The sequence below is a fragment of the Melospiza melodia genome, chromosome 9, assembly GCF_035770615.1.
Source record: "Melospiza melodia melodia isolate bMelMel2 chromosome 9, bMelMel2.pri, whole genome shotgun sequence".
In the NCBI taxonomy this organism is placed as follows: Eukaryota; Metazoa; Chordata; class Aves; order Passeriformes; family Passerellidae; genus Melospiza; species Melospiza melodia.
In genome coordinates this window covers 12,939,665-12,966,815 of record NC_086202.1, presented here as the reverse complement: position 1 = coordinate 12,966,815, position 27,151 = coordinate 12,939,665, and the positions used below count along the sequence as shown (strand labels likewise).

At 48.2% G+C, this 27,151-nt stretch overlaps 2 protein-coding genes across 4 annotated transcripts; one reads left to right on the top strand and one right to left on the bottom strand.

Annotated features, from left to right (window-relative positions):
• Positions 1–1,756: 1,756 nt before the first annotated feature.
• On the bottom strand, positions 1,757–2,373 carry C9H10orf95 (chromosome 9 C10orf95 homolog). The gene has a single exon (XM_063162892.1). It carries the CDS (start codon positions 2,371–2,373, stop codon positions 1,831–1,833), a length of 543 nt encoding a protein of 180 aa, XP_063018962.1. The 3' UTR covers positions 1,757–1,830.
• A 10,871-nt stretch (positions 2,374–13,244) lies between these two features.
• On the top strand, positions 13,245–26,585 carry MFSD13A (major facilitator superfamily domain containing 13A). 3 transcript variants are annotated; one of them, XM_063163313.1, is made up of 10 exons: positions 13,245–13,319; positions 14,509–14,579; positions 18,923–19,191; positions 19,644–19,723; positions 20,525–20,974; positions 21,733–21,850; positions 22,855–22,903; positions 23,650–23,821; positions 24,372–24,565; positions 24,773–26,585. In XM_063163313.1, the coding sequence occupies exons 3-10, from the start codon at positions 19,027–19,029 to the stop codon at positions 25,024–25,026; spliced, it is 1,482 nt and encodes a 493-aa protein (XP_063019383.1). In that variant the 5' UTR covers positions 13,245–13,319; positions 14,509–14,579; positions 18,923–19,026; the 3' UTR covers positions 25,027–26,585. The 3 variants fall into 3 exon arrangements, with proteins under 3 accessions (XP_063019383.1, XP_063019381.1, XP_063019382.1); XM_063163311.1 differs by having other exon boundaries at positions 22,807–22,903; XM_063163312.1 differs by lacking the exon at positions 14,509–14,579 and having other exon boundaries at positions 13,254–13,319; positions 22,807–22,903.
• Positions 26,586–27,151: the final 566 nt, after the last annotated feature.

Sequence of the window (27,151 nt, the reverse complement as noted above, 5' to 3'; positions counted from 1 at the left end):
AGCTCAGCTGCATCCCACAACAGCTGCAGGGGATGGAGAAGAAGCTCCTTCTCACACCCCACTGAGGTGCTGAACCACTGTGCAAGGATACAATGCATGAACTTTGGGTTCACTGCCCAAAGGAGCTGCTACTGCTGCTGGAAGGACAGGCAGTGCACCACCAATGCAGGCATTTAAATGCGCATCCCTAACTAGGTAGGACAGCCTGCTCAGCCAAGGAGGAGATTGAAAAAACCTCAACAAACAACCAACCAACCAACCCAGAAGGAACTGCTGCCTTTTCCCTATACTAGGTAACCAGAAGCATAACTGATTAGCCAGCTGCCAGTAATGGAGGCCTTTTCTAGCACATTCAGCAAGTCCCACTGCCACTGTTTGCAACACAGCCAAAGAGCACCAGTTTGGTCCAAGGTTTCTACAGCAGTTTTTCTGGTTCAGCCCTCTTGCAGCTTTGTCTGGCAGCAGAGTTAACACATTTCCAAGAAGCTAAATGGGGAAGGGGAAATGAAGACAGTTGCTGAGACATTTTGGCAATTGGTTAAACAAAATCTGTTGCACTAACTAAGAAAAAAGAATTAAAGAAAATCCACTTGCTTTCACTTTATTGCAATTCAGAACAACCAAAGGCATCCAAGTTAATTCACCCTCAGTCTCTCCTTTGCTATGTAGATTGATAACATCCCATTCCCTCCCATGTGTGAGGCCAGGGGGAGACTAGGAGACTACAGGGTGACAGAGAGGGTCCCCTATATCTCCTGTAGGCTTATAAAGTTCCTGCTGGTCCCTACAGAAGGTGGCAGAAAATAAGCTAGGGCAAGGCAGGATACTGCCAAGTGGGACAAGGCACCATGGCTGGGCATGAACCACAGCAGAAGCCATCCCTAACTTCACAAAAAGGTGTCAGATCTGATTGTAAGTTGTTCACAAAAGACTGATGTCAGGTATTTAAGAATCAGAAATATAAGCATTTGCATTTGGGGTTTTTTTATTGTTTATAGTAATTTAAAAGGTAGAAGTTTTTAGAAGTTTGCAAGTAAGTCAGACCCAGTCCCTCACAGCCCTCCAGACTTCCAGCACAGCTCTTCCAGTACAACCACCAAGCCATGGAAGTGCTGTGATTCACACAACTCCAGTAACCTCATTGGAGAGCCAGCACCTCCAACCAGAGCTAAGTCAGACCCAGAGCAGGGCCTCAACAGCAGTTTCAATAAGGACATGTGGCCCAGAGAAATGAGCACCACACTATCAAGTGTAAGAGGATGGGGACACCAGAGTGTAGGGAAGTGCTGCAAACAGGCCTCACGTGGTGATAAAGCACAATGATATGGTCATAAACACCAGTGACAAGACATGCAGACATTTGTTCTTCAGAGTGCTCAAGAACCCCTGTGTTCTCTGGGACCTGCACTGCCCTCAGCCTGAAGGAAATTCAGCTTTTATCGCTCCAGGAAGAGAACCAGCTTACAGGCCCTTCCCCTGGACAAGGTAGGAAGAGGCCCATCTTCTCTGATCAAGAGCTGCAGTTTGGAGATCCCCTACCAGGCTGTGACCAGTCAACCAAACCAGTGGAAATCAAATGCTCATTTTAAAACCAGGGCCGATGAGCTGACCCAACAGTCCAGTGTCATGTGGGTTCTTCACAGGGTGGGCATTATGCATCAGTAAGGGTAAATCTGCCATAACATTGTGGTTGATGGGGAGCAATTAAAAGAAATCAGCAAGAATGGTGGCATCCATTGCTTGTGTTACTTGCCAACCACACCAAAACCAGCTGACAAATGGCTCCCATGAGGGTACTGGAGCATCAGTCCATTGGGTGTCTGAACTCCCTCAATGTCTCAGTTTCTTTTTCTTCTTACGGTTCCGGTCCTCGCTGCTGTCATCTGCCTCACTGGCACTGGGGGTCACAGCCTGCTGGATGACCTTCTTCTCCACTGCATATTCCTGGTCTTCTGTCTTGGGGTCTCCCTTAACCAAGAACTCTCCTTTCCGATAGGATATGGAAACATTGGTCCGGGGGTAGGTGCCATAAACCCTCCGGAGATCATCCTTCACAAATTCTGGGAGGTCTTTCCTTGGCCCAAACACCTTTCCAAGCTTCCCCCATTGAAGCTCCCCTCTCATTGTGAAGCCTTCTGGCCACGTATCTCGATACTGATCTGACCTCTGGCAGGCAGCATAGGGATGGTAGTTTGCATAGGGGCTGTAGAGAGGGATAGGGACCATGGGAGGGAAGTGCCAGGTGTGGTATGGATGGATATAGGGACTGGAGGCACTATAGAGATGATGATACTCCACCTGACCTCCTGCGTAGTCAGGGTAGCTGTTCCTGTCCACCACAAAAGTGATGGGTCGACTGTAGAAGTTGTGCATGTGGATGGGAGTGAACATCACAGGTCTGGATGTGTCTTCTGCTCTCCCAGGCCGCAGTGGTGGGTAGGTATAAGCAGAAGGTGGGATCATGGCTGGGTAATATTCCCGTGGCACAAAGCTGGACTGGTACATTGTACAGGAGCCTGGGGTTTTACACAGGGGGCACCTCTCTGGAACAGTTGCTAAGTCTCAAAAGCTGTGAGGACAGAAGGGGAAGACAATCAATTTATACTGGTTATATACATTTTGGAGTGAATAAGGAGATACACTTCACACTGTAAGCATGCCAACTAATTAATAATTAATACAAGGAGCTCCCCACAGCTTGCAAGAGCAGTAACCTACCAAGAATAAGTGAGCCACATTGCCAGCAACTGCTCGTTAGCTTCTCTGCAAGACATTATTTAACCCACACATCTCTGAGTTGCAAAGATGAGAACAAGCTGACATAAAGACCACTGAGGGCAGAAGAGTCAACTTCATATCCTCATGACTTCTGTTTGCAGTGCTGGGAGGCAGCAAGACCCTGCAAGGAGCTGAGGCCCTTGAGCAGGCATGAAAGTGGAAAGGCAGGCATGAGGGAAAGAAACAAAGCAAGCAGGCAAAGAAAGGAAAGAGGCAACACAGCCCAACCCTGCTGCAGTCATGTCAACTGCTGTCCTGCCCAGACAAGGAAATCTTAAACAAATAAAAAGATCTTCAGCTGCCCTTGACTCTCTCCCCATCCTCCCAAAGCCCTGCTTTTACTCTGATAAGCAAACAAGAGCTGTACCTTTTGTTTATTTCTAGAGCAAAATCCAGGCACATCTACACTTCCTCTGACAAGTTCTCATGTGCAGGTTTCTCTTTCTGGTCTCACTAATTACCATTCACGTTTAAGTGCACATTTACCTTGAGCAACTCTGACCTACAGCTGAATTTGCTCCTAGCCTGCCCCTGCCAGACATCCAAGCACCCTCCAGGGCATGAGGCAATGTCCTTCCATGACTCATTATCCTCTCCCCTAGGGCCAGAAAGGAAGCTGTATATAGCATAGGGTTGGGGTTTTTTGGTTTTTTTTTTTTTTAAAGAAGAGTTTGCTATCAGAGACAGGAAAAGATAATGCATAGGACTATAGGCAGCAAACTGGATTTTTTTTTTCCACAGAGTTCAGATCCTGTGGGCTCCTCTTGCCTTAACTAGAGTTGCCTCTTCCACAGGTGTTAACCAAGAAAGGGAGATGAAAGTTCAGCTGTCCCCTAAGAGTTGCCTGACACAAGCAATGCTGGGTACTGCAATATGGGGATTTTTCTTTTTAGCTAGCGCAAATTCTTCCTTTTCCTAGAGGTTCATAATGTACATTAACTAGCTCAAGCCTTTTTTTGCCATGGGTTCAGGGGTAGACACCTACACTCCACAAAGGGAACAGCAGAACAGCACTGGAATATTCAGTCAAGACCAGGCAGCACCCTTAAACAAGACTTGCAGCCTTGGAGACAAGGCCCATCACAACCATCACCCCCTCAGATAGGAGGAAATGAAACAAAGTTCACAACCTACTTGCCTAACTTGCTCAGAATGACCATAAAAATCCAAAGGGGTGTTGTATGTCAATGGCAGCATAAAGTAGGCACGTGGAATAAATGGTCTCATCTTGAAAACCAGTCTCAGCATCTCTTTAAATAGCTCATCCATGCATTCCTATTGAGATCCACACTTTGTAAAGTGCTTTTATTTCAGAGCAAGTGGTCTGCACAGAGTGTGCAGTTATTGCATCCATCATATGAAACAAAGCAAGCCCAGCTTACACCCCTTCTGCTGGGTCAGTGTGCTGCTCCAAGCCAGTTAAGGACCACTCTGGAGAAGCTGTTCACATCTAGCTGATGACCAGCTCTTGCTCAAAAGCTTCTCTAGCACCCTGCATTTGGCTGTCAGCATCATTGCTCCTGGCAAGGTCTTCCTGGCAGCTGCAAGGAGAAGGACTGACAGGCCATCTAAATCACTGGGGGTTTAATCACAAGGCAGCCTGAGCAGAGCAACTAATTGCTTTGATTTTACACTGAAGAAAGATAAGGGGAACAAGCTGGTGTCTTAGCCAGGCAGGATGACCCACAAGAGGAAGCAAACTGAACAGATAAGAAGGGGGAACAAGATGAGGATTAAGCAGGGCTAGAAGCACTTCAGGGCAGCGTTATCACATGCCCTTCCACAGAAGCAAACACATTTCGCTGGAAGCAGATCACCCAGGGGGAGTGTGTTGACAGCCTATACAAGACTTCACAGCCCCAGAGGAAGTTTGCAAATCTGTCAGGGCAAGCCTTGACTGGGTGGCCTCTGCCAGGCCCCCCTGCACAGCTGCTGCCCTGTCCCTGCCTGCTCCCAAGCACAGAGCTCAGACTGCCCAGCCACAGCCTTACCTGCAGAGGCACTGAGCCCCAGCTCCTGCCTTGCAGCACCAAGTACTGCTCTGAACGCTCGGGTGTGTTGCAACAAGGTTTTGGTATGCAGGAGGCACAATGCTCCTGCCCTGCCCCTGCAGAGCAGCATCCTGGTGCCCACAGGGGCTGACAATGCAGTTTACCCCACCATTACACAATTGCCTGTTGTTCATACCGACCTTCAGGCTGAGCTACAGCATGACAAATCCACGTGTACAGGAGAAAAGGGCTTTGAGAACACCAGTACCAGCTTGCCCGACCCAATCTCTCAGTTACTAGGAAGTAAAAGCAGACACTGCTCCAGGAAAAACAGGGTTTGCCCAGAAGGTGATCATTTGTCAGGTCATCTGATGGCTGGAAGGCATCAAAAGCCAGATGCTTAAGAAAACCAACTCCAAACACCAACATCGAGTGGTACCACTTGAGGAAGGAGTCCAATCCCCAGTTTCTTCTCCCCTTCCTCTTCTCAAGGAGACCTTATAGCACCTAAAGTACTTAAAGGGGGCCTCCAAGAAGGCTGGCAAGGGAATTTTCACAAGGGCAAGCAGTGATAGGACAAAAGGGAATAGTTTTAAACTGATGGAGAGTGAATTCAAATTGAATATTAGAAATTAAAATTCTTTACTGTGAGAGTGTTGAGGCACCAGAGCAGGCTGCCTAGAGTATCTGTGGATGCCCCATCCCTGGAAGCACTCCAGGTGAGACTCGATGGGGCTGAGAGCTCTAGTCTAGTGGAAGGTGCCCCTGCCCATGGCAGAGAAGTTAGAACTGGATAATCTTTAAGTCCTTTCCAATTCAAACCATGCTATGATCCACCTGCTCTTACTTCTATTGTTTCTCCAGTACCAGCAGCCAGAGGCTGGCCTGGTCTTGGAAGTAAATATGTGACAGCCTCCAACTCTTCAGGACCAACTACAGGACCAGAAAGGGAGAGAGGATCCTAGCTGATCTGTCTCTTCAGACTACCTCCCTCCTTTGCTCCACCTTCAAGCTCTGTTATCCCTTGGGAAAAAAAAAAAAAAAATAAAAATCACCACATCTGTAACTGAGCACTTGAGTGTCCTGAGCAGGAACAGGCAAAGCAGACCTTGAAGCCTGAGCTGAACTCTGCTAAATGCCTGCCTGCTCCTGAGAGCCACTGACATCCATCAATACATGCCAGGTATTAGAGGCACAGACAGAAAGCCTGGATGGACAGACAGCAAGCTGTGCCTGGGAGCCAAGCCTCCCCATGCCAGGGCACCTGGAGCAGTGGTTGGCAGCAGGGAGCAACAAGGGGCCAACACAGCGAAAGACAAGGCAGCCTCTCCTTTTAAGCCTTTCCAGCAGTTTTGACCTTGCTGGAAAAGGGTTCAGATCCCACTTGGCTGTTGCTGAATGAGACACCAGGCGCAATAAAAAGGAGAGAAAATTCCAAAGACGGTCACAGAAAACTAACATAAGATTGTCATCTCTTCTTGGTGAGAACATGATACTGCAGACTATTCCCAGACTTGCCAGAGCTGACTCCAGCAATTCCCTTAGCCACTGCCCCAGTCATCTGGCAGGGCCTTTCCCTCCTCAAACATCTTGGTGGAGGTCAAGGGGACTGACACCACAGCTCCCAAAAAAAGGCCTGCCAAGAAAAGTGTGCTTCACACCAGCTGCCCCACATAGAGTTGCTATGGAGCAACCAAGCAATGTTTGCAATACAAAACTAGAGAGGACATTTGAGCAGAGAAGCTTTTGTTTCAGCCCTCTCAGTTACTACAGGTGATGAAACCACCACTAGTTAAAACAGAAATGCCCAAGTCTGGTAGGGCTTTCCTAGTATCTAAAGCAGCAGAAGTTACCTGCTAAAAATACAGAGTACCATGGTTTTTCTGAACATCTCAGGGCAGTAGAGATTTACTATCACCTCGGCTAGCTTTGAATTTGGTGAGCTTTCTTTTTAGGTATTTGTGGAACACAAGAGACTACTGTGAGCTACAGAAAACAGAGAAAAGTAAATATTAAATTCATGCCAGACTTCACATTCAGTAGGAGAGAGACTGAAGTGAGCCTGGCTGTATCATGGGCAGTACCAACACACAGGTGTGCCACAATACCCAACACGTGAAACTTCATACAAGTATCTCATGGCTGGAGAGACTGGTTTCACCAAGCCCCCTGTCCAGCAGAAGCAGGGTCCCCAGGTCAGGCTGGCAGTTTGGACGGGTTTAGATACTGCCTCAGGGAATATGCTGCAAGCCAACACAACTCTGGAGACATTGGGCCCATGGGAGAGGACATGACCATCTAATTTACTGTAACACTCAAACCAGACTATTCTCACCTCATTCCATAGCTCTGTGATCAGCTCACAAATGAAGATACCATTAAGTTACCCTTTCCTCTGTTCCAGCACTCAAGCTTTCAGACTATTCTTTCTAGCTTTTTTCCTGACCTCCACCTCCTCCCCCACCCCACAAAAAACCACAGATCTCCTGCCATTGCTCTGTAACAACTCCCAAGGGTACAGGGATGAATACTGCAAAAGCACCAATTTCCCCCAGCCAAGAGGATGAAGAAGTAATGAGTTATTTCCAGTAAGTCTCCCCATTTTGAGCAGAGTCTGCAGAATTGTTGCCACCTTACAAAGCTTTGGTAAAGACTTTTAAAAAGGAAAAAAAAAAAACCCAGCTTCAAGGACTGCTTACAGTGAGATGTTAAAACTGAATGTTTTTATTCAGCCAAGGTTTGTCTTCCATCACTCTGGTGCCCATCCCACGCACTTATCCAGCATCCTGGTAGCTGGAAATAGCACGTGGGAAAAGATCATGACAAAGCAGTTTCATATTTTTTCTTATCACTTCTATCCCTTTATTACCAGCTTAAGGTCATGCTTGGTTTGAAGTCTTTTCAATAAAACTCATCCAGGAGAAGACTCCCAGGTACTTCTTGGGGAGATGGGAAAGCAGTACAAAAAGCCACAACACATTAACTTTGATCCTCCACCACCAGTACTGATCCTTAGGACGGAGGCACCTGGCTGCCTTCCTAAATGGGATGCTTTCTCTTAGCCAGACATGCCTGGCAGCAACAAAAGAATTCAAGGAAAATGCAAAAGTCCATTAAAAGCTGGGCCTTTTCAGGCCTTCATTTTTATCTAGAGGACCAGATTCCCATACTAGTGCTCCTAAATAATGGAAAAACTTTAATTTTGAACACAAACCCACTCACCCCCTCCCTAACACAGCACCACATTTTGCTACACTCTGCAAGAGAAAATCAACCCATACTGCCCCAGCAAAGTACTCCAAGAAGTGTTAAATTCTCACACAAGGGATTACTGCATCACACCCAGTTCAAGGTACCAGCAGTGATTTACAGCAATACAAATCAGTGCTGTAGAGAACAAGCCTCCACACACCATTAACCCAGTCTGAGGAACTCCCCCAGCATGCTGGGGCTCTGACCCTGTTTCCTCTCACCTCCTTTCTATCAGGAACTACTTCACTGCCCAAACCAACTGGAAGAATACCACAAGCAAAGCTGATATAAGAGCTCCATGCACAATCCCTTCAGCTCAGCCAAGGGGGAGAATTTAACTTCTGAAGCCAGAAGACACCAGTCTCACCCTGCTGTTACCAGTGCACCATGAAGAAAAGAGCTCCAGCAGGCATTGGTAACTCTGGAAATAGCAGCTAATGCATACTACAGTCAGTCAACCCTTAGAGAGGCCCTTTGAAGAGGGAATAGATCCATTTCAGCTATTCAAAGCAACATTCCCAGAAAGCACTGAAGTCTGGTGTGGGTCTGGCATTTGTTTCTGAGGTCTGTGCAAAGCCCAGACTCTGTATGAAATCAAAACACCAGGAAATGGCCAAGTCATTGCAGAGCAAGTCTTTACTTGACAGCCATTATCCAAAAACCACCTTCCTGCATAACTCTGCTCAAATAACAGTCAAATGCAGCTCACTGCTGACAGAGGTTTGGAGCAGCCACTCCTACTCTGACTGCAGCTGCTGGGTAACACAGCAGCTTGGGAACAGCTGTGCCACCAAGAATAAAACACGATCAGTGTTACCACAGGGTGACTGCATCAGCAGGCAAGGCTCTAGAAAACATCCCTGCTGCTGCCAAGGTGATCCTGACACTGTCACCTACCCAGACTCTCCCTGGGTGTGTATCTGCTGCACCAGAGGATACATTTTGGATATACCCTACAGTTTCTCTTTTTCTGACACGTTCTCCGTTTGGCTTAGCCTAACTTCTGTGTTATTAAAGTTTTCACCACTACCATTCCCATCTTCCCAGTAACCACTGCAGACACCCTTTACATCAGATGTCTTCCTCACCTGAGGTTCAAATCTGTGTCCCATGTCTCAGTATCCCAGCCACCATGTTATTTCTCATTTAAACCCTTTCTCAGATGCAGCTATGTATCTAGACACTACTCTTTTTTTTTTTTAGTTGAGCATATTTTAATGTGTATTTCATAGCATTCCTTAGGACTCTAAGGATTCCCTCCATGTTAAAACACAGCCTGCACAGACCTGCTCCTCCTCTCACTCAAGAGTTCATCTGATACCCATTATCTCCATCCACAGATGTTCTTCAAAGAAAAGATCTCAGTACCAGGTAGCTCAAGCTTCCGAATTAGGAAGTCCTGGTTGAGCCCCCAGCTGTGCCTTCGCCCAACTATTCCCCTTCATAGTACAGTGTCGAGGGAACAGAGTCAGGGCACTAATTGTATTAAGCACACCAATAAGTCAACTAAAATATCAATAACCTCATTAATGCACCAGTAGCATCTCATGGCTATTTATATCACTTTGCACACAGCTATGAAGTTACTAATCAAGGCTTACAAACCACACATGATGCAGTTGAGTCACCCTTCCCTCCCACACCATTTGCACTATGATGCACATCTACCCCACTTTGCTCTGCCCTCCCACAACAATTCTTTCCAGCATAGACCTGATGTAGAGTCCAGCAGGTTGTTCAAGGAGCATCACTTCAGCATTCCTGTGAGCTTGGGTCCTCATGCTTTGCTATCATCCAGACACCTGCAATCCTTCAGTCAGCTGATCTCACCTTTGTCTCATTTTATACATTATTCTCTAATTTCAGAATCCACTTTTTCTGCTGCATTCACACTTCCTTTACCTCAGTCTCCTCCCAAACAGCCAATCCACCCAGATTGTTTCTTCCTCGATTTTGCCACATCCATAATTAAGCCTGACAATTCCGATATGGTTACCTTGGTAATCTCAGCCTTACGTGGTATTACTGACATGGTGCAGGTGGCCTTGAAAGGTTTTACCCTGCAAGAGCTGCTTCACACACTCCATAATTATTTGGTTCCTCCTGGATATATATTGTTTACTTTACACACTCCAAGACAAATCATTAAATTCCAGCCTTAATTCCCATGCCCAGCTCCAGTTACCTACCAGCACTTTCTTATCTTGCACAAAGACAGTTTGCATAACAGAGCAACATGTTTTGTACTTCCACAGCATCCTACTCTCACAGCTGCTCAATTACAAGTCTTTGTCCTTGAAGTGCTCTTGGGAGAGTCTCCTGTTATCCTGCAAAGGAGTTAATGGATGACACAGCCTGGTTGTGCCCACAGTGGGTTTCCTCTGTTGAGAAATACCAGTGTCACAGAAAACTATTTGCATTTTAACTCTTTCTTCTCTAAATAGATCCTATTCCCACGTATCCTGCACTGAGGATGAATATGCAGAAGTACAGAAGGCACATAGTCTTATGCACTTACACCACGTCTTCCCAGAATGTCAATACCCTAAAGAATAGGTCAGGAAAGCTTGTTCATTCTTTGGGGTTGTATTACATACAACATACCCCTCTGGCATATAAGGGAGTTTTCTGTTACAACAGCAACACACACTGCATTTCTAGTCTAAGTTCAAACATCTGAGCCAGAACTACCCATGGGAATACTCCTCTTATTGCATCCCCAAGGCAGACAGCTGCAGCATCTGCTGATCTACAACTTTGTTATAACTTAAAAAAAAACCAACCAACTACCTTCTGTTATGGTCTTTAGACAATACAGAACCTAGCTCACAAATAACATTATTGATTTTTTAAAATAGGAATCAAAAGAAAATCTTGTGTTTCCAGGAATACAATCACTCAAAGGCTTTTCTGTGTCATTTTTTCCAAATTAAAGTGTTTAAAGCCTCTAATCACACAACAACAATGATTTATATTAGTACCTTTCACAAGCAGGTGGTACTAGGAATATTACAGAGTAGAGCACTGGCAGGAGTCAATACTACAGCCAAGTTATGCTACTGTACATGGATTAGCACCCACATGATCAAACAGCAAATGTGAAAAGGACACCACCTGCAAAGGAATTTGTGTTTTTAAGAAGCCAGGCAAAATACAAAACACCTCAGCCACCTACTGCTCTGCTGCCACAAACATTAAAGGTAGCATATAAGTGCAGAAATATTGCAAAACAGCCCAGTGTATAAGTGCAGAACACAGAGAAATTTGCTGGGCATACGTGTACTCACATGTGGAGAAAAGACAACCAGGAGAATACTTTCACTTAACCAAGGAACAGTAGAATACACAACCTGATCCTGAGAAGGCAGGCTACTCTCCACAGGCTCTTTTTCACTCAGGTACCTTAGGGACACACAGAGAGTAAAGAGATGCCCTAAGATACTGCATTAGACCTAATGAAAGCTTTTCCTGTGGTAACCAAGGCAGCAAAACTTGCCTGAACATGCCCTTATACCTTAAGATGGTAACAGGAGGCTCATTCCTTCAGCAATTACATTACATGCTCAGACAGGGAACAAGGATACAGGACACAGGTAAAGAAGCAGCTAAAATCAGCACAGAAAGCCAGCATAGAAAAACTTCAAAAGCACTCACCAAAACTTCAGGTTCTTTCTCAAGTCAGCAAAACTTAAAGAACTGTAACCTTTAAAGCAACAGACTAACTAACACAGAAAAGAAGCCCCCATTAAACACTACAAAAATAAACCTTCCACTTTTCTCCTAGTATTACTCTCCCCCAAGCTTTTTACTCACACTTGGCTATCCAATCCAGGTTGTAATTAAGTAAGAAGCCATATAAGTGGCTCCCATCAGCACTATGTTATTGTAAGCACCTGCACTGTGATGGACCTTTACAGAGAGAAATCTCCACAGGAGTTTTAAATGGGTGACTCCTTCTGCAAGGTCAGCTCATCACCCAGCACAACAGCAGCAGTAGTGCAGCTCCTTTGGGATGCTTACTGATTCTGTGATCTTAAAGGTCTTTTCCAAACTAAATTATTATTTGATTAGTGCCTTATGCCTTGTTCTGCTGCAGGTGATCTCAATAGCTGAAGCTAAATACCTACAAATCACTCTTTAATTACAAACCGTGTTGATTACAATTAGTTTTCTGGCTTCTAGGAATTTATAAAAATGACCTGCTTAAGAAGCTACTAGTAAGTCTAATGTGCAAAACCATTGGCAAGTAATAGGGTGCAATAATATCTTTCTGTGCACAGCAATTGGCTTTTGCCTCAATTTCTCGTGGTGAAATTTCCCCTGGTGAAATTTGAGAACAGCTTAATGGAAGCAACTGTTGCAGTGAGAGACCATAGGTGATACATATGCTGAACATAGGAGTTGCTTCTTGGAGAGAAAGGGCCACAGAGAGATCTTAAATTATAATGGACAATAATAGTCCCTATTTTCTGAAATACACAGGATGAATGGAAATTAATCATGGGAGAGAAATGCAAGTCTCTGAGTACAAAGACCAGAGACAGGATATTTGCTGGATTACTGCCCCACCTTCCGAAGCAGCCATGTATATATTTTTGTTTCCATTAATCGTTCTGCAGCTTGGCACATGTTCTTTGGAGAAGAGGAGGCTCGGGTGGGGGACCTCACTGCTCTTCACAAACCCTGACAGGGGGTTGTGATGGGGCAGAGGCTGGTCCCTTCTACCATGCCTACAGTGAGAGGGACAGAGGAAATTACCTCAAGGTGGGACAGTGGAGATTCAGATTCAATATTAGATATTTTTTGTTTGAGTGATCAGGCATTGGAATTGGTTGCACAGGTGGTGGAGTTGCCATCCCTGGAGGTTTTCAAGTGGCCTCTGGAAATGGCACTGGGTGATACGGTTTAGTGGCTTACAGGTAATAGTGGTGGCGCTGGGCTGGCAGGTGGACTGGGTAAACTTGAATACAATTTCGACGATTTCATACAATATCGACGATTCCACTATGATTCTACGATTCCCTGACCCCAAGCGCTGGCGTCCCGGCCAGGCCGCGTTTCCATGGCGACGAGCGGACTGACCATAGAGGTGGTGCCACACCAGAGAGGCTCGTGCGGCTGGGGGCGGGGATATGCAAATAAGGGAGCAGAGTGCCCTCACACGCGATGGCTGCCGGGAGCTGCTGGCGGCTTCACTTGCCAGGACGCAAAATGGCCGCGGGGCGGGGCTGGGGGCGCGCATGCGCGGCCGTGCCGTGCGACGGCGGAGCGGCTGGGGAGTGCCGGTACCGGACGCAGGTAGGAGGCGCCGCAGGCGGTGCGCGGGCGTCTCTCCCGCTTCGTCGCTTGTCCCGGTTTGTCTCTCTACCCGTAGTGTGGTAGGGTGGCGGAGCCCTCGTCCGCTCAGTAAGGTGCTTCGGGTAGCGTGGCAGAGACACTACCCCCCGGGGGGCCGCCTCTGCAGGGGCAGGGGGCATCCCCTTTCCTTGCAGTGGTAGAGCCCTGGTGGATACTTCCCTCTGTTATCGTGGATGATCCCACTTCGGGCCGAGGGGTGCCATCTGGTCTCATTGCCCGTGGGCAGGGGGCTCAGTGCTGGAGCCGGCTCTGCCTCCCAGCAAGGAGAGGCGGCTCTGGCATCGCCCTCTTGTCCTGGAGTGTTCGGCGGGTCTCTGGTGTCCCTGCTGCGCCTTCCCTTCACCTGGCAGGCTTCAACCCCCTGCCGTGGAGCCTGCGGGAGCGCCCACCAGGGAAGGATGGCAGCGCCTCTGTCTGGCCACCCAAGGTTGCCAGGCCTCCCCTCAGCTTGGAGGGTCCTGCGGATGGGGCATAGGGATGGCAGCGCTGCTTGGGCATGTCCAGAGTCGCGGTGTCCCCGTGTCCAGCCTGGCTCCCTGTGCTCCTGTCCTGCCCAGGAGGCCAGCGGCTGCAGTTGGGGACCCACTCAGTGGCGTGTGCCTTGTGGCTGCAGCTGGGGCCCTGCGGAGGGACAGTGGCCTTGGTAGGCTGCACAGGTGAAGGGAGTCCCTCCTCCCGGGAAGATGTGTAGCCGAAACTACTGGTGGCTGCACTTGGCGGAGTGGTGAAAGTTGGAAATTCACCTGGAGTTTCCTCTTAAATCTTAACAAAGAACAGGCAGAATGTCTGCACTAATCCCCTCTTATAGCTCCTTTGAAGCAAATCTTGGGTTATGTTTTCAATGATGATTTCAAATTTATTTATAGTTTTGTAATTTGAGACCAGAGTTACTGGGCATTGGTTCCCATCTTTGTGCTGTGAGGTCTGTTACAGGATTGGAGCTTATATTGGCAGCAAATGATCGGAACAAGTTTTTTAATACATCTAACACACTTCCTTTACACTGTAAGACAATGAATTCTTTAGATATGGGATGTTGCATGTTGTTAAGGTAAAAGCCTTGCCAAGTTCCAAGGCTATGAGGTCTGCCCAGTTATCTCTATATTGACAAACCTTGTGTTCTTATTAGGTAATGAGATCTGATTGAACAAGATTGCTCAGCTGGAGCACAGCTCCATGGAAGCTACCAGCTGGTTCAAGGTATTAATTGTCTGTGTCACGGTTGTGTTTGCGTGTATGAACTCAGCAGGGGTGATGGAAGCACATGATTGCTTGTAATAAGGAGGGTATGACTTAACCTCATGATGCACAGTCATCAGTTGTTGAATTGGTAAACAGTACTGGGAAGCACCCTCATAACCTCTTTCAGTCATGTTTCCATGCCTGATCCAGGTGATTTCAAAGTTTTCATTTCTTCACATGTCAGATACAAAGCTGCTGGGAGTCTGCTTGGGGATGTTTGTTCACGTTTCACACAGGACTGTACTTAATGTTCCCTCAGGAGTCCTTGTTACTGAGGGATTATCTGAGGGTGTTCAGGAGAAGTATGGAGTGGAGAAACTGAGAGTCTTGGAGTTACATTCATCTCTAAGTGTGCATCAAAAGGGTGCACAATATCAATGTTTTATCAGAGAAGCCTAAATTTTGTGAATTGTATCTAGGAAGGAGCTTTCCTGGGAAAGAAATAGGATTTTGAGAGGTATTTTTTTGTTTAAGTGGAGACTCTTTTGGTTGTATTCATTCACATAGCTCTGTGGGGGGATTTCTTGTTTTACTGACAGAGTTCTGCCAGAATCCAGGTAGCTTCGTGGGATGAGGACCCTCTGAGATGTATTGTGGAGGTGTCCTGGGGTACCATATGTGTGAGGGAAGGAGTGTGCAGAACCTGGTCTGTGCTCCCAAAATGGACTCATCACTGACAGATAACCCTGACCAGACAGAGACATCTGTGACTGTCACTTGCAGGCTCTGGGAGGAGTTGATGTGCCCAGCACCAGTCACAGGGCATCAGCTCTTCCACGGGTGCAGCTCCAGCCCAGCTTCCCTGTGAGTGGGGCTGGACCCCCAGCACCCCAGTCCTGTCTGGCTGTGACAAATGTCTATAAATAGGGTTTTCTCTCAGGTGGTTTTTCCAGCTTCTGGGTGGATTTATTGTGTGGAAGCTGCAGACGTACAGAGCTGGCTTAGTAAGCCCTCAAAACCCAGAGTATGCAGCAGAGGCAGTGTAGTGGCAGCTCGAGCAAGCACAGACATATCTTGAAGTATTATTTGGGATTCCAGCCTGCATTACACAGGGGAGAATGAACACAAGAGCCATCCTGATACTGCAGGCAGGTCTGCAGATGGCTGTTTCAAGTTGCTGAGTGGCAACTTGAGCACATAAAAATCATCTGGCCCTGCTTAAAAGGCTGGCTTGAGCCAAGATTCACATGTATGGCTCTGCTGCTGGCTCAGTACAAGTGGCTTCAGCTGTGGAAGGCTGGAGCTCAGCCTTGTAGTAAGGCCAAGGCATTGCCGAATCACCACGGGACACAGGGACTCGTGCATCCAGCTGTGAGCTGGCTAGGAACTTAGAGCACATGTGTGAGCCCCAAGCTGTGGTGGGTTCCAGACACAGCTGTGTGCCAGCACTCTCAAACAAAAGCTGTGCTTTCCTGGTAGCCAGTATTCCAACATCCTCCTCAGGAAGATAAGATCTGTGGACGTCACTGGCAGGAGCCAGATGTCAAATGCGGAGGAGGAAGTTTCTCAAATAAAGACTCATTGCTTTTTAATTTATGAGCTTGTTCCTTTATGACCGTGTTAGAGGTTCAGTGTGAATGAATGATGGCTATTCCCTCCTGCAGCTCCCTTTCCCATTCCTTCTTACAGCCTCATGTTGAAAAGTTCTGACATACTCCATGAATAATTCTCCATCCCAAGGAAAAGGTTATGAAAATACCAGTGTGGCAGTAACAGTGCTTTGGGTGTAGAAGTGAAATCTGCTTTTTACAGACAACTGTGATTTGTTTCCTTTTAACTGCACATTTGCAGATGAGGAGTGGAAAAATATCCATCAAATGACCTAATGACTATCCTAGCAAAAGTGACATCACTGGCAAATATCAGCTGGCTGGAGGCATTGCACATCTGTGAGGGAGTGATGAGGGAGCAGAAAGGAAGTGGAACTTCACCCTCTTTGAACAGTGCTGTAGCATTTATATGACAAAATGAGATGTCTCTGGAAATTTCAACGGCTGTGGTTTGTGCAGCATGTGCTCAGTGAAGCACTTTTAGGATGGGGACAGCATGAAGTGCAGCACTGAGACCAAGTCTTGAGCAGGCTCTGCTTTCACTCAGCTTTTGGATAGCAAAGGCAAGGCCAGGATAAGAATCTCCCTAGTATGTCACACTGTTAGTCTTTCTGTCCCCATGTCCTGCCCCATGGTGGCAGAGCGTATGTGTGTGGGCACCATTTATGGCCTTTCCACTTGTCCACCCCCAGCCTGCACAGCTGGCTTGGGGCGGTTAGAGGAGATTTCCCTGCCTTGTTCCCTTTAGTAGCTGTTTGTGTACAGCTGTTTTCTGTGAATTTGTCTAATCCTTTGAAGCTGCTGCCCAGCTCTCTAATATCCTTTGGTAGTGAATGTCAGGTGTTTACTACCTGCCAGGAAAAGAAATATTTTAAGCTGACTTCCTGTTAGTTACAGTGAGTGTTCCCAGTTCTTGTGTCCTGACAATTCCATGAAGGGGCCCAGCACTCTGATGTCTTCTGCTCTTCTGTCAGTCTTCCGCAGAAGACTTTTGGTGAGAGACAGAGAATTTACCTCTTGCCTGAACTCTCCCTTCTTCTTAACCTTTGTCTTTACACATTGTGACTCCTTTCCAATTTTTGACCATACAAAATGAAATTTCCCCTTGAGGCTTGTCTGTCTTTAATTACGTCTATAAAGGTTCATTGTCTGGCTGAATTCTCTTCCAAGCAGTGTCTTCCTTTTTTTCTGGCCATGGGTTTTGGCCTGGCAGGGATGCAGAATGGTGTCTGAGCTCCACAAGGGCTTTGCAGTTGGATCCAGTTGAGGTCTAGTGCTTTGGCTGGGAGTGGAACCGAGGTGCAGTTTCAATCTAGTGATGTAATTGATTGGAACAAGTGCTCTTCCTGCTTCTTCTGAACTAGTTATGAGGAATTCCTTGGCCTAGGAGGAGCAGATTGTTATTTTTGCTTTTCTAATCTTGCCTAGAAGTGGTCAGGCTCATGGCTTCAGGGAAATGCTGAATGGGACTGGCCTTTCATCAGGTTTCATACCCAGACGTTTATTCTTTTGCTTGATTTCCTGCTTGGACTTGCTGCAGCTGGTGTTGCAAGCCCAAGAGGATGGTGTGGTGTGTAGGTTCCTATTTCTTATGTGTTCAGTCTTATCCCACATTGCAAAGCCCCCATGATGTATCTGAGGTGGGTGAATGCAGACCCTGGAGGGCTGAAACAGGAGTGGCACACAGCCCTTTATTTTGCTTTTGACAGTGCCAAGATAACAACCTTTTTGTCACCCTTCATGTGTGTGCTGTGAACAGGGCATGATGGCATGGGCTGGAGAAGCTGATTGTACTGATTTAAGAAACGCTTATGTCTCACATAAGTGCCTTGTGTTTTGCCTTGGGTCTGTAGCAACTGGCATGTGAGAGAGGGCTCAGCCTGAAAAGCACAAGAGAACATTTCTGGCCCCAGCTCCTGGCCACAAGCTCCAGTCAGTGCAGGTGTGAGGAGTCCTCCTCTCACACTCAGCCCTTGTGAACATACAGCGACTTGTTCTGGCCTAAGGCTGCTGTGTCCACGTGTTTTATTTCTGTGTATATTGCTGTCCAGCCAAAGCATCTTTACTTCAGACTATGGTCCTAAGACTTAGGTCACTCCAAGACAAACTGGAAACCTGCTAAGGCACTTCTGGTTACTTTTATTGCATGATGGCAGCATGCCTGCTGCAGTTGTGTTTTGGTTGTGTCTCTTCATGTCACAAAGCAGCAGCACTGCTCACCATAAATAACTCCTGTCTGAGCCAGCCCAGGTGCAATAAGCTGTGACTGCCTGGGGAAAGCATTGTGCACATGTGAGGTTACATCACAGCTCCTGTCATTTTTATTTGGATAAAAATTTACGTGAGTACCTAAAAATACCAGTGACTAGGTGTGTTTTCTGAAGGCCACTTTGTTGTTTGCAGCTATCTGGCTTGATTCTTCCTCTGACCTTGCCTTTAAAGAGCTGGATTAATTGTCTGCTTGCTGGATAACAAAGAACATTACAGGGTAAAGGACAGGGCAGGCTGCTCAGGAGGAGGAAGCCATACCCCCAGGAGCCCACAGCCTGGCTTCAGCTTAATGAAACAGCTTTAGTGCAGCAGACAGCTTCTAGTCTCTTAAATCCCCTCCAATCCACTTTGTAGCAGCTCCTCAAAACAATACAAATTCTGATTGCTGCATACAAAGATTTACCAATTAACCTGATTCACCTTTATTTAAGAAAATGAATCTGTTTTCATTTTATTTTATTTATTCTTTTCTCTCCGCAGGAGCAACAATGGATTGGCCCCATCAAAGATGTAGTGGGGGTTGGGAGAAGACATCTCACCTGAAATGGAGGTGATTGAAGGAGCTGAACACTGACTGCACCAACATGGGGCTGCGACTGCTGGCTTGTCTTTTCCATTTGCCCACTGCAGTGATCTACGGGTCTCTGTCGCTCTTTGTTTCCATTTTGCACAACGTGTTCCTCCTGTACTACGTGGACACCTTCGTCTCTGTTTACAAGATTGATAAACTGTCCTTTTGGATAGGAGAGGTTAGTTTTTTTTCATTGGCTTCTGCACTCTTTAAGTAGGAAACTCTGAAACTAAGACTGCTCCTTGCTAGAAATGTGAAAACTGTTAGTTGTAACAGCAGTGTTCCTTTTTGGAGAGGGAGCAAGGGAGCCTTCCAAGTACTAACTTGGGCTTTTCAGTTTTTCCCACTTACATAAAAATAGAACAAGCTGGGACAGAAAATGCAGAAACTTTGTTCTTAAAGAGTGCCTTTCCTCTAGGGATGTTGGGTGTTTCACAGGCAGTGAAAACCACTGGCCTTACTGCCAGTTGCCCCAGGCAGGGGCATCATACAGCGGTGATGGGGCAGGGAAGGTGTGCTGGGACAGTTCCTGCTGGTAGCTAGCTCACCATGCCAGCTCAGCACTGCTTGCTTTGGTGACAGAACAGAGCTGTCCTGTGGTTTGTTTCACTGTCCTATTTTCTTTCCTAGACAGTGTTTCTGATCTGGAACAGCCTCAATGACCCTCTGTTTGGCTGGCTGAGTGACCGAGTATTCCTTAGCACACAGCAGTAAGTGAAGTTCTGCTTTCAGAAGAGTCTGGGAAGTTGTTTAGTCTCTGGGGAAGATGATGTCAAATTGGCAGCTTTAAAATGATGGTGTGGGAATGGCTTATTGGGCATGGAACTCTTAAATACCTCCTTTTCATGGCATCTTTGAAGTTCAGTGCTCGTAAATGTTGTTTCAGTACTTGCCTTTTTAGAGAAAGCCACACGCACTTATTGGGTGGATGTGGCCCTAACCCTTAACAGTTGTGAGTGGTGCAGAACCTAAAATATGGGCATCTGAAATCTCAAGCCCCTGCTATATGAGCAAGCCTGTTAATGGGGTGTTAGACAGTGTCTGTACATGGTTTGGGAGGCACAAGAGGGAAAAGTACAGTTATTTCCACATGGAATGCCTCAGACCAGTTGTTCCCAACTCTATAGGATGGAAGGCAAGACAGCTCTGTCTTGTTGGCCATTAGCATTTCTCATGTATTTATGTCAACATTGTAATGAAAATAGTGGTGTGACTTCCTGCAACTAGTAAAAAGTCATGAAAATCATTTACATTGCACAAAGTGCAGACAGTACTGCATTGTCAGGGAGACAAATGCTCTGGGAAAAAAAAATCCCTTTTTGGCCTTCTTAAACCCGTATTTTCAGTGTCTTCACTATTAGCTGAAAGGTATCTGATGTGGGTGGTTGTTACTTGAACAAAAGCTGTATTAGTGTCTGTGCCACTTACATGACTTCCTTGGAGAGGAAGAATATGTGATCATGCTGGGTTTTGTCCAGGTACGTAAAATATTTTTTTTTCTTCTGTTGCAGGGCAGGAGCAGAGATTTCGTCCCCTGAAGTAGTTCTGAAGAGGCTCAGAGCACTAAGCCACAATGGCCCGCTCTTTGCCATTTCTTTCCTTTCTTTCTGGGTTTCCTGGGCTCATCCTGGTTTGCAGTTCCTCCTTTGCCTTTGCATGTACGACAGTTTTCTCACCATGGTTGACCTCCATCACAACGCCTTGCTTGCAGACCTGGCTGTTTCAGCAAAAGACAGGACTAGCCTCAACTTCTACTGCTCCCTCTTCAGTGCCATAGGCTCCCTGTCTGTCTTCATGTCCTATGCAGTGTGGAACAAGGAGGACTTCTTTTCCTTCCGCATATTTTGCGTCCTGCTGGCCCTCTGCTCCATTGTTGGTTTCACCCTGTCCACACAGCTGCTCCGCCAGCGTTTTCAGGCTGATGGGAAAGCAAAATGGGACCAGGAATCAACCCTGAAAGAGTAAGGGTCACAAATTCTCAGCAGGGAAAAAGGCCTGACATAGATCTGCAGCAAACTAAATGTGTGAGAAGATCGAGAATGAGGCAAAATTTGTTAATTATCTCTCGTTCTTGTCTATTGATACAGTTTTCAGGATCAGCTGTCACACTGGCTCCTCTGAAAATAGAACAAAACTGTCTTGTGTCAGCCCTAGTCCAAACTGGAGGCAGAGGCCTAACTGGCTATATGGCCATCCAGTGTTTGGAACACAAAATGAGTTCATGTCTAGAGCACCCAGTGAGGCCTGTGAGTGGTAAAATGCCAGAAGCAGCTTATGAAAGCATTCATGCTTGAGCATGAGACCGCATTGCTGCTCATGTCGTATGGAATTGGACAAGTGAATGTCTCTCTCTGTCACTCACTTCAGCTGCCTGATAGTGGCTGGGCTGTTGGTAGGCCACACCAAGCTGATTTTCCCTGTTCAGCTCCTTCCTTGGACTGCCTCACTTGTCATCTCTTATGAGCTGCCAGCATTATGCTGTAGTAGCAGCAGATCCTGATGAGATCTGCCAGGTGAGGAAACTGCAGGGACCTGGAAGAGGAACGTATAGTAGAATGGCCATCAAGTTATAGACTCCACTGTTTTGATTGGTCCAGGAATATGAAAGGTCAGGATGGGGGCTGAGGAGAGACAGCTCTGCATCTACACAGAGAGAGCTGGTGACTCTGTCTTGGTGTGAGGGATTTATGGTTGCTTTTTATCCCTCCTTTTCCTTGAGGCTGTACATTGAGAAACTCTCCGTCCCCCAGGAGAAGAGGATCACCCTGGCAGAGTATCTCCAGCAGCTCTCCCGGCATCGCAACTTCCTCTGGTTTGTCTGCGTGAATCTCGTCCAGGTAGGCACAGAAGTGACACACTGCGATTCAGAGGATGAGTGCTGGCTCTGGCTCTTTGAGATGGATGATTCAGCAGTATGTGAGTTCCTGAGGAAAGGCAGAGATGTTCCCAGCACCGACTTGCTCTTGGAGCCTCCTGCACATGCTGGCTGATTCAGCAGCTGGTAGCCACTCTCCCTGCCTGTGACTGAGGATACTTCTGAGCAAGCTGTGGGGTGCCCCTTCCTCTCTGCAGCGTAGGCTGGGTTATGGGGGCTGATGAGCTCTGTGCAGCCCATATGGGGTGCAGAAGCACAGGGCCTGGCTCACAGAGGGGATGAGTTTAGGAGTGCTGTTTGCTGGCATAGCTGTCAGCACAGTCTCCTTTCCCTTTCCGTTTTCCTGAGGCTCACATCACTGTTCTCACTGTCCAGCTGGATCCATCTCTCAGCTGGCTTTTACCATTTCTGTTCTTCACCCTCTTCAGTGATGACTACCAAATGCAGGCAGCCTGCCAAGCTTTGTGTGCTGCAGTCATGGCTCCCTGAGGATCCCTCAGTTTCCCTCAGGCAGATGCTAGTCTGCATCTTTGTGTTCAAGCCTCACTGCCTTACCTATGTCCTCCTGCCGGCTGCCTCCTCCCTCCTGCCATGCCACTGTCTCTCCCAGCCTCTGGTCCCTGCTGTCACCTGCTGGTCCTGTCTGCCCTAGCAGCACTGTGCTGTATAGCTGGGCAGTGGGGCTGACTTGGGCACAAAGTGGGCATAGCTGATGGCATTGCAGCTCTGCAATCTCAGCCAGCAGTGTTGGAAATGTCACAGCCAAGGTCTTGCTCTGCTGAAGTACTCCAGGCCTATCCTGCATGATCCTTTGGCATGGGGCTCCTAGGACAACAGAGCCCAGAGGGCTGTTAGCTTTTTCTGTTCTTTCTCACTGCTGTTCCTGCTGACCAGCTCGTCTGCATGCTGCCTTCACAGGTTTTTCACTGCCATTTTAACAGCAACTTCTTCCCTCTGTTCCTGGAGCACCTGCTGTCAGACCAGATCTCTGTCTCTACTGGATCCTTCCTGCTTGGTGAGTTTCAGGTGGGACTGGAGGGAGCGGCTAAGTTACACAGGACCTGGCCCAAGTCTGGGTTTGCCTTTCCCAAGCTCCATCTGGGGAGAGGTGTGCTCACATGCAGGACTCTGGGCTGTACAATTCACACATGCACGCACCCCACGTTTCTGTGGGACCTCCGAAGTGTCCTTCCTGGGCACAGAAGTAACTCAGAGCCTTTTCTAGTAAGGACAAGCCTGGTGTGCTGGACACCAGGCTCCAGAGAGGTATATTGCTCTGAGCACTAGAGGCTGCAGAATGCAGTGTTCCCAGGATGCAGCAGAGAACACAGCCCTAAATTCCATCCCTTCTGCAGCATACAGACCATTTCCAAGCTGCCACAGATATGTGGGCATTGGTACTAGAGTTACCCTGGGAGGGTTCTGTGCAGGCCAGGTCTGGTCAGGCAGTCCTGCCTCTCATTTCTGCTCCAGGGCTGAGCTGCAGCCTCTGCATGACACTGCACAAGTCTTTTTTTCCTTTCTGTCCATGAGGTTGATGGAAGAAGGTCTCCCTCTGTAGGAAAGTGTGTGCTGTGCCACAGAGCCGTGGAATAAATCTGCCACAGCTTTCTGTATATGTATGTTCTGTATATGCAGAGGAGCTGCTCTGTATTGTCCTGCTGGCAATAGCCAACCATTCTGTCTCTCTTGGTATCATGTCTGGGGGCATGGTGGAAGGTGAAACTCCATCAAGCTGTTTCTGCATCTGTCTCTGCTCAGGTGTTTCCTACATTGCCCCCCATCTCAACAACCTCTACTTCCTGTCGCTCTGCCGCCGCTATGGGGTTTACGCTGTGGTGCGAGGACTCTTCTTCCTGAAGCTGGCTCTGAGTGTTGTCATGTTCCTGGCAGGACCTGATCAGGTGTATCTGCTCTGCATCTTCATTGCCAGGTAGGCAAGCACTTCCCCTGCCCTCTGCTTCCTGGGAAGCAAAATGCATTGTCCCTGTTCTAAGAAGAGGAGTGGAAGTCGGGGAACAGGGGGCAGGATCATACATAGGCCATGTGGTTTCCAGCTCTGACAGTACATGGGACAGCTCACTCTAGAGTTCACAGGCTGTCCTGCTGCAGAGTGAGGTAGGCAGTGATGTTCAGGAGGTCACAGACCAGCAGGACTGGTGGCAGCTTGCACATGCATTTGCCAGCTGCTGAGAGCTTCTCACCTCTGCAGCCCTCAGTGTGTGCTGCAGCTGCCGGTGAGCTACAGGTCCAGTGTGTCCTGTCCCCAGGCCTGTCTGTGTGGGAGGTCAAGACTGATCTGAGGTGTCACTGCAAGGTACAAAGTCTTACTGATAGTGGTGTTCCTCTTCTGTAACAAGGGCACCTGAAATTCTTATTTCAAGTATGGGGAAACTTTTTCAACCCTTGCCATTTTTTATGATTTGTCACATTTTTCCTGTCATTTGATAGCCCTGTTCAGTGCTTTGCCTGTTGTTCTGCAGCAACCGCGTGTTCACAGAAGGGACCTGTAAGTTACTCAACCTGGTGGTCACTGATTTGGTGGATGAGGATCTAGTCCTGAACCGTAGGAAGCAGGCAGCCTCAGCCCTGCTCTTTGGGATGGTGGCTCTGGTCACCAAACCGGGCCAGACCTTCGCCCCTCTGATTGGCACCTGGCTGCTCTGTGAGTACACAGGTAAGGATGCTCCTGGGGAGAGCAGTGGAGCAGAACAGGGCAGAGTTCAGTGTCTGGCACCTTGTGCTGTGCCCTGGGTGGGTGCAGAGGGCTCTTCAGTTGCTAACCTGTGCCTGGTCTCTGCATCTCCACGGCTGGTCACTCAAAGAGAATGGACAAAGATCCATCCCCACAGCCCCATTCTCACAAACTCTTCTCTGACACCAGGCTACGACATCTTCCAGCGCAACCCCCTGAACAACGTGGTGAGTGCCCAGCCGAAGCTGGAGCCTGCCATGGCCTTGGAGCCGACTCTTCGCCAGGGCTGCTTTTACCTCCTGGTCTTTGTGCCCATCGCGTGCGCCCTGCTGCAGCTCCTCAGCTGGTCACAGTTCAGCCTGCATGGGAAGCGCCTGCAGGTGGTGAAGGCTCAGCGGCAGAGCCTGACACAAGGCCAAGCACCAGAGGTCAAAACAATCTAAGGGTGCCTGAGCCCCCACGATGCTGCTGGTTCCAGGCTGGTGCTGGAGGGCAGGTGGAGGGCAGGGATGGTGGGCTGAGAGAGCCTGATGTTCATGGTTCAGCTGTGAAATGCTGTGATGCCAATGTTTGTTCACTCCAGGTGGTCATCACTGGGGAAAGCAGAGAGGTCCAGCATGTGAGGGGCCTGAGATAGAGCGCTTGATCTCAGGAGCAAGAACATTTTATCCCAGGGAGCAGAGAGCTGCTTATTCCAGCAAAGAGGTGCTGGGTTCCAGGTGCTAGAAAACAGACACATCCCCAATGTGCTTTTCTGCATTGGGCATGGCTCTAGGGAGCCACAGCCTCTGCAGCTGAGCAGGAGACTGTACAGGGAGTCCTTCACTAGAGCCTTTCACTCTTGTGGAGTGGAAGGCTCCTGAGGGACCAAGTGACCAAGGGAGTGATTGTCAAACAGGAGCAGGGATGACAGGACCTTGAAGGCCTTTCCCAGTAACTGGTAGAACCCTCCCATTAGCAGTTCTGTGGTTCTTGGACCAAATCCATTCTTAAGCATTTGCTGTTCACAAGACAATATGCTGCACAGCCAGGATCTGCTGGGTGTGCTGTTTTATGCTGAGGTTCCCTTCTCTGTGGCCTTGTAGAGGAAGTTGTTGCTGGCCTGGAAAAGGTGCTGGGCTCAAACTGAGTTCAGAGCCTTCAGCTGTATCATTTCACTGGGCATCCCATGCATGTGTTTATTCTTCATTTGCCCTCCACAGCCCCTACTACTCAGTGCTGTCACACAGCTGTACCATGAGCCCCCTCCAATTCTGGGTGAGGTCAGGGAGCCAGCCCCTAATCCAGCCACTGGAAGTGCCTCCCTGCCCAGGGCAATCCCAGGTGACCTGGTGAGGCAGCCTGGTGCCCTGCCCTCTGGCAGGAGAGCACAGCCTGAAGGAGACACCAGGTCTTGCTTTTGTGCCTTTGATTGCTCTTGGGAGCCTGTCTGACACAGTACTGGGCAGTCACAGGGATTTTACTCCTGTGGGGAGGGGCAGACACCTCAGCTCCTCTGTGCTAGAAACAGCACCCAAGTTAGATCATCTCACCTGCTGAGAGCAGGTCAGAGAGAGCTGAGAGCTGCTGAGCCAGGGACCCTAGGAGAGCAGGTGCTTTGGTCTCCCTGGTTTTGGCTGAGAGCAGACTGACAGGTAATCACCAAAGGGGTCTCTGAGGCAAGGGAGTGACTCCTCAATCTCTGTAATGTGTTTGGGGGCAGGGAGAAGGGATGTGCCAAAGCCTGTGCCTGCCTGCTGCAGGAAGGTGGGCTTGGCAGGCAGTGTTTGAAGCTGTTGCACGTTGAGGGATGTTCTTTTAGTCCCAGGTTCTCTCTGGGGTCTCAGCCCACCAGCCTGCCATCTTGCCTCAGGACATGGCTGCCTTCTGTCTTGGACCAAGACATTCCTGCCATGAGGCTGCTGTAGTTCTTACTGGTTCAATCATAAGTAATTTGTGCAACTTCTGACCAAGTTTGAGAATGATTCTCCATTTCATAAATTAAAGATGATCTTTTTCTGAATTGCTTGATGATTTTCTTCTAGCCAGTGGCTCTATCCTGGCTGGGTGGATGTGGTGCTGTGGGGACATAGCTGTGGCTGGGTGGAGACAAGGGGACAGCTCCTTCTCCACAAAACTGCACTGAGGCTTGGCTGTTTCTGCAGGGGGCAGAGGGGAGCACCTGCCTTTGAAGGGAGGCATCACTTACTCCTGCTGCTTTGGAAGAGCCCAGAGTTAGGCTTGTCCTGTTCCTACACCAGTGCGTGCTGGGGACAAAATGGGACAGTCATAGCACTGGGCACTGTGCACTGTGCCACCTTCCCTGTGAGAACTACTCACTGCTATCTCTGCAAACACCTGGGCTGGCACCAGCTCTTCTCACAACAGCAGTGGCATCACCCTTTCTCAGCCCAGGGTGCCCTCTTCCACCCTTTCACCTGTCTGCAGTGACAGAAGATTCAGGGATAACACATGTAAAGGAGAGTAGATGCAGACACCACGGCTGCAGCCCAGGAATCTCCTCCCACAAAAGCCAGACCAGGAATGCAATCTTGGACCAAAGATGGTGTCTTCTTGCAGTCTGGCCAG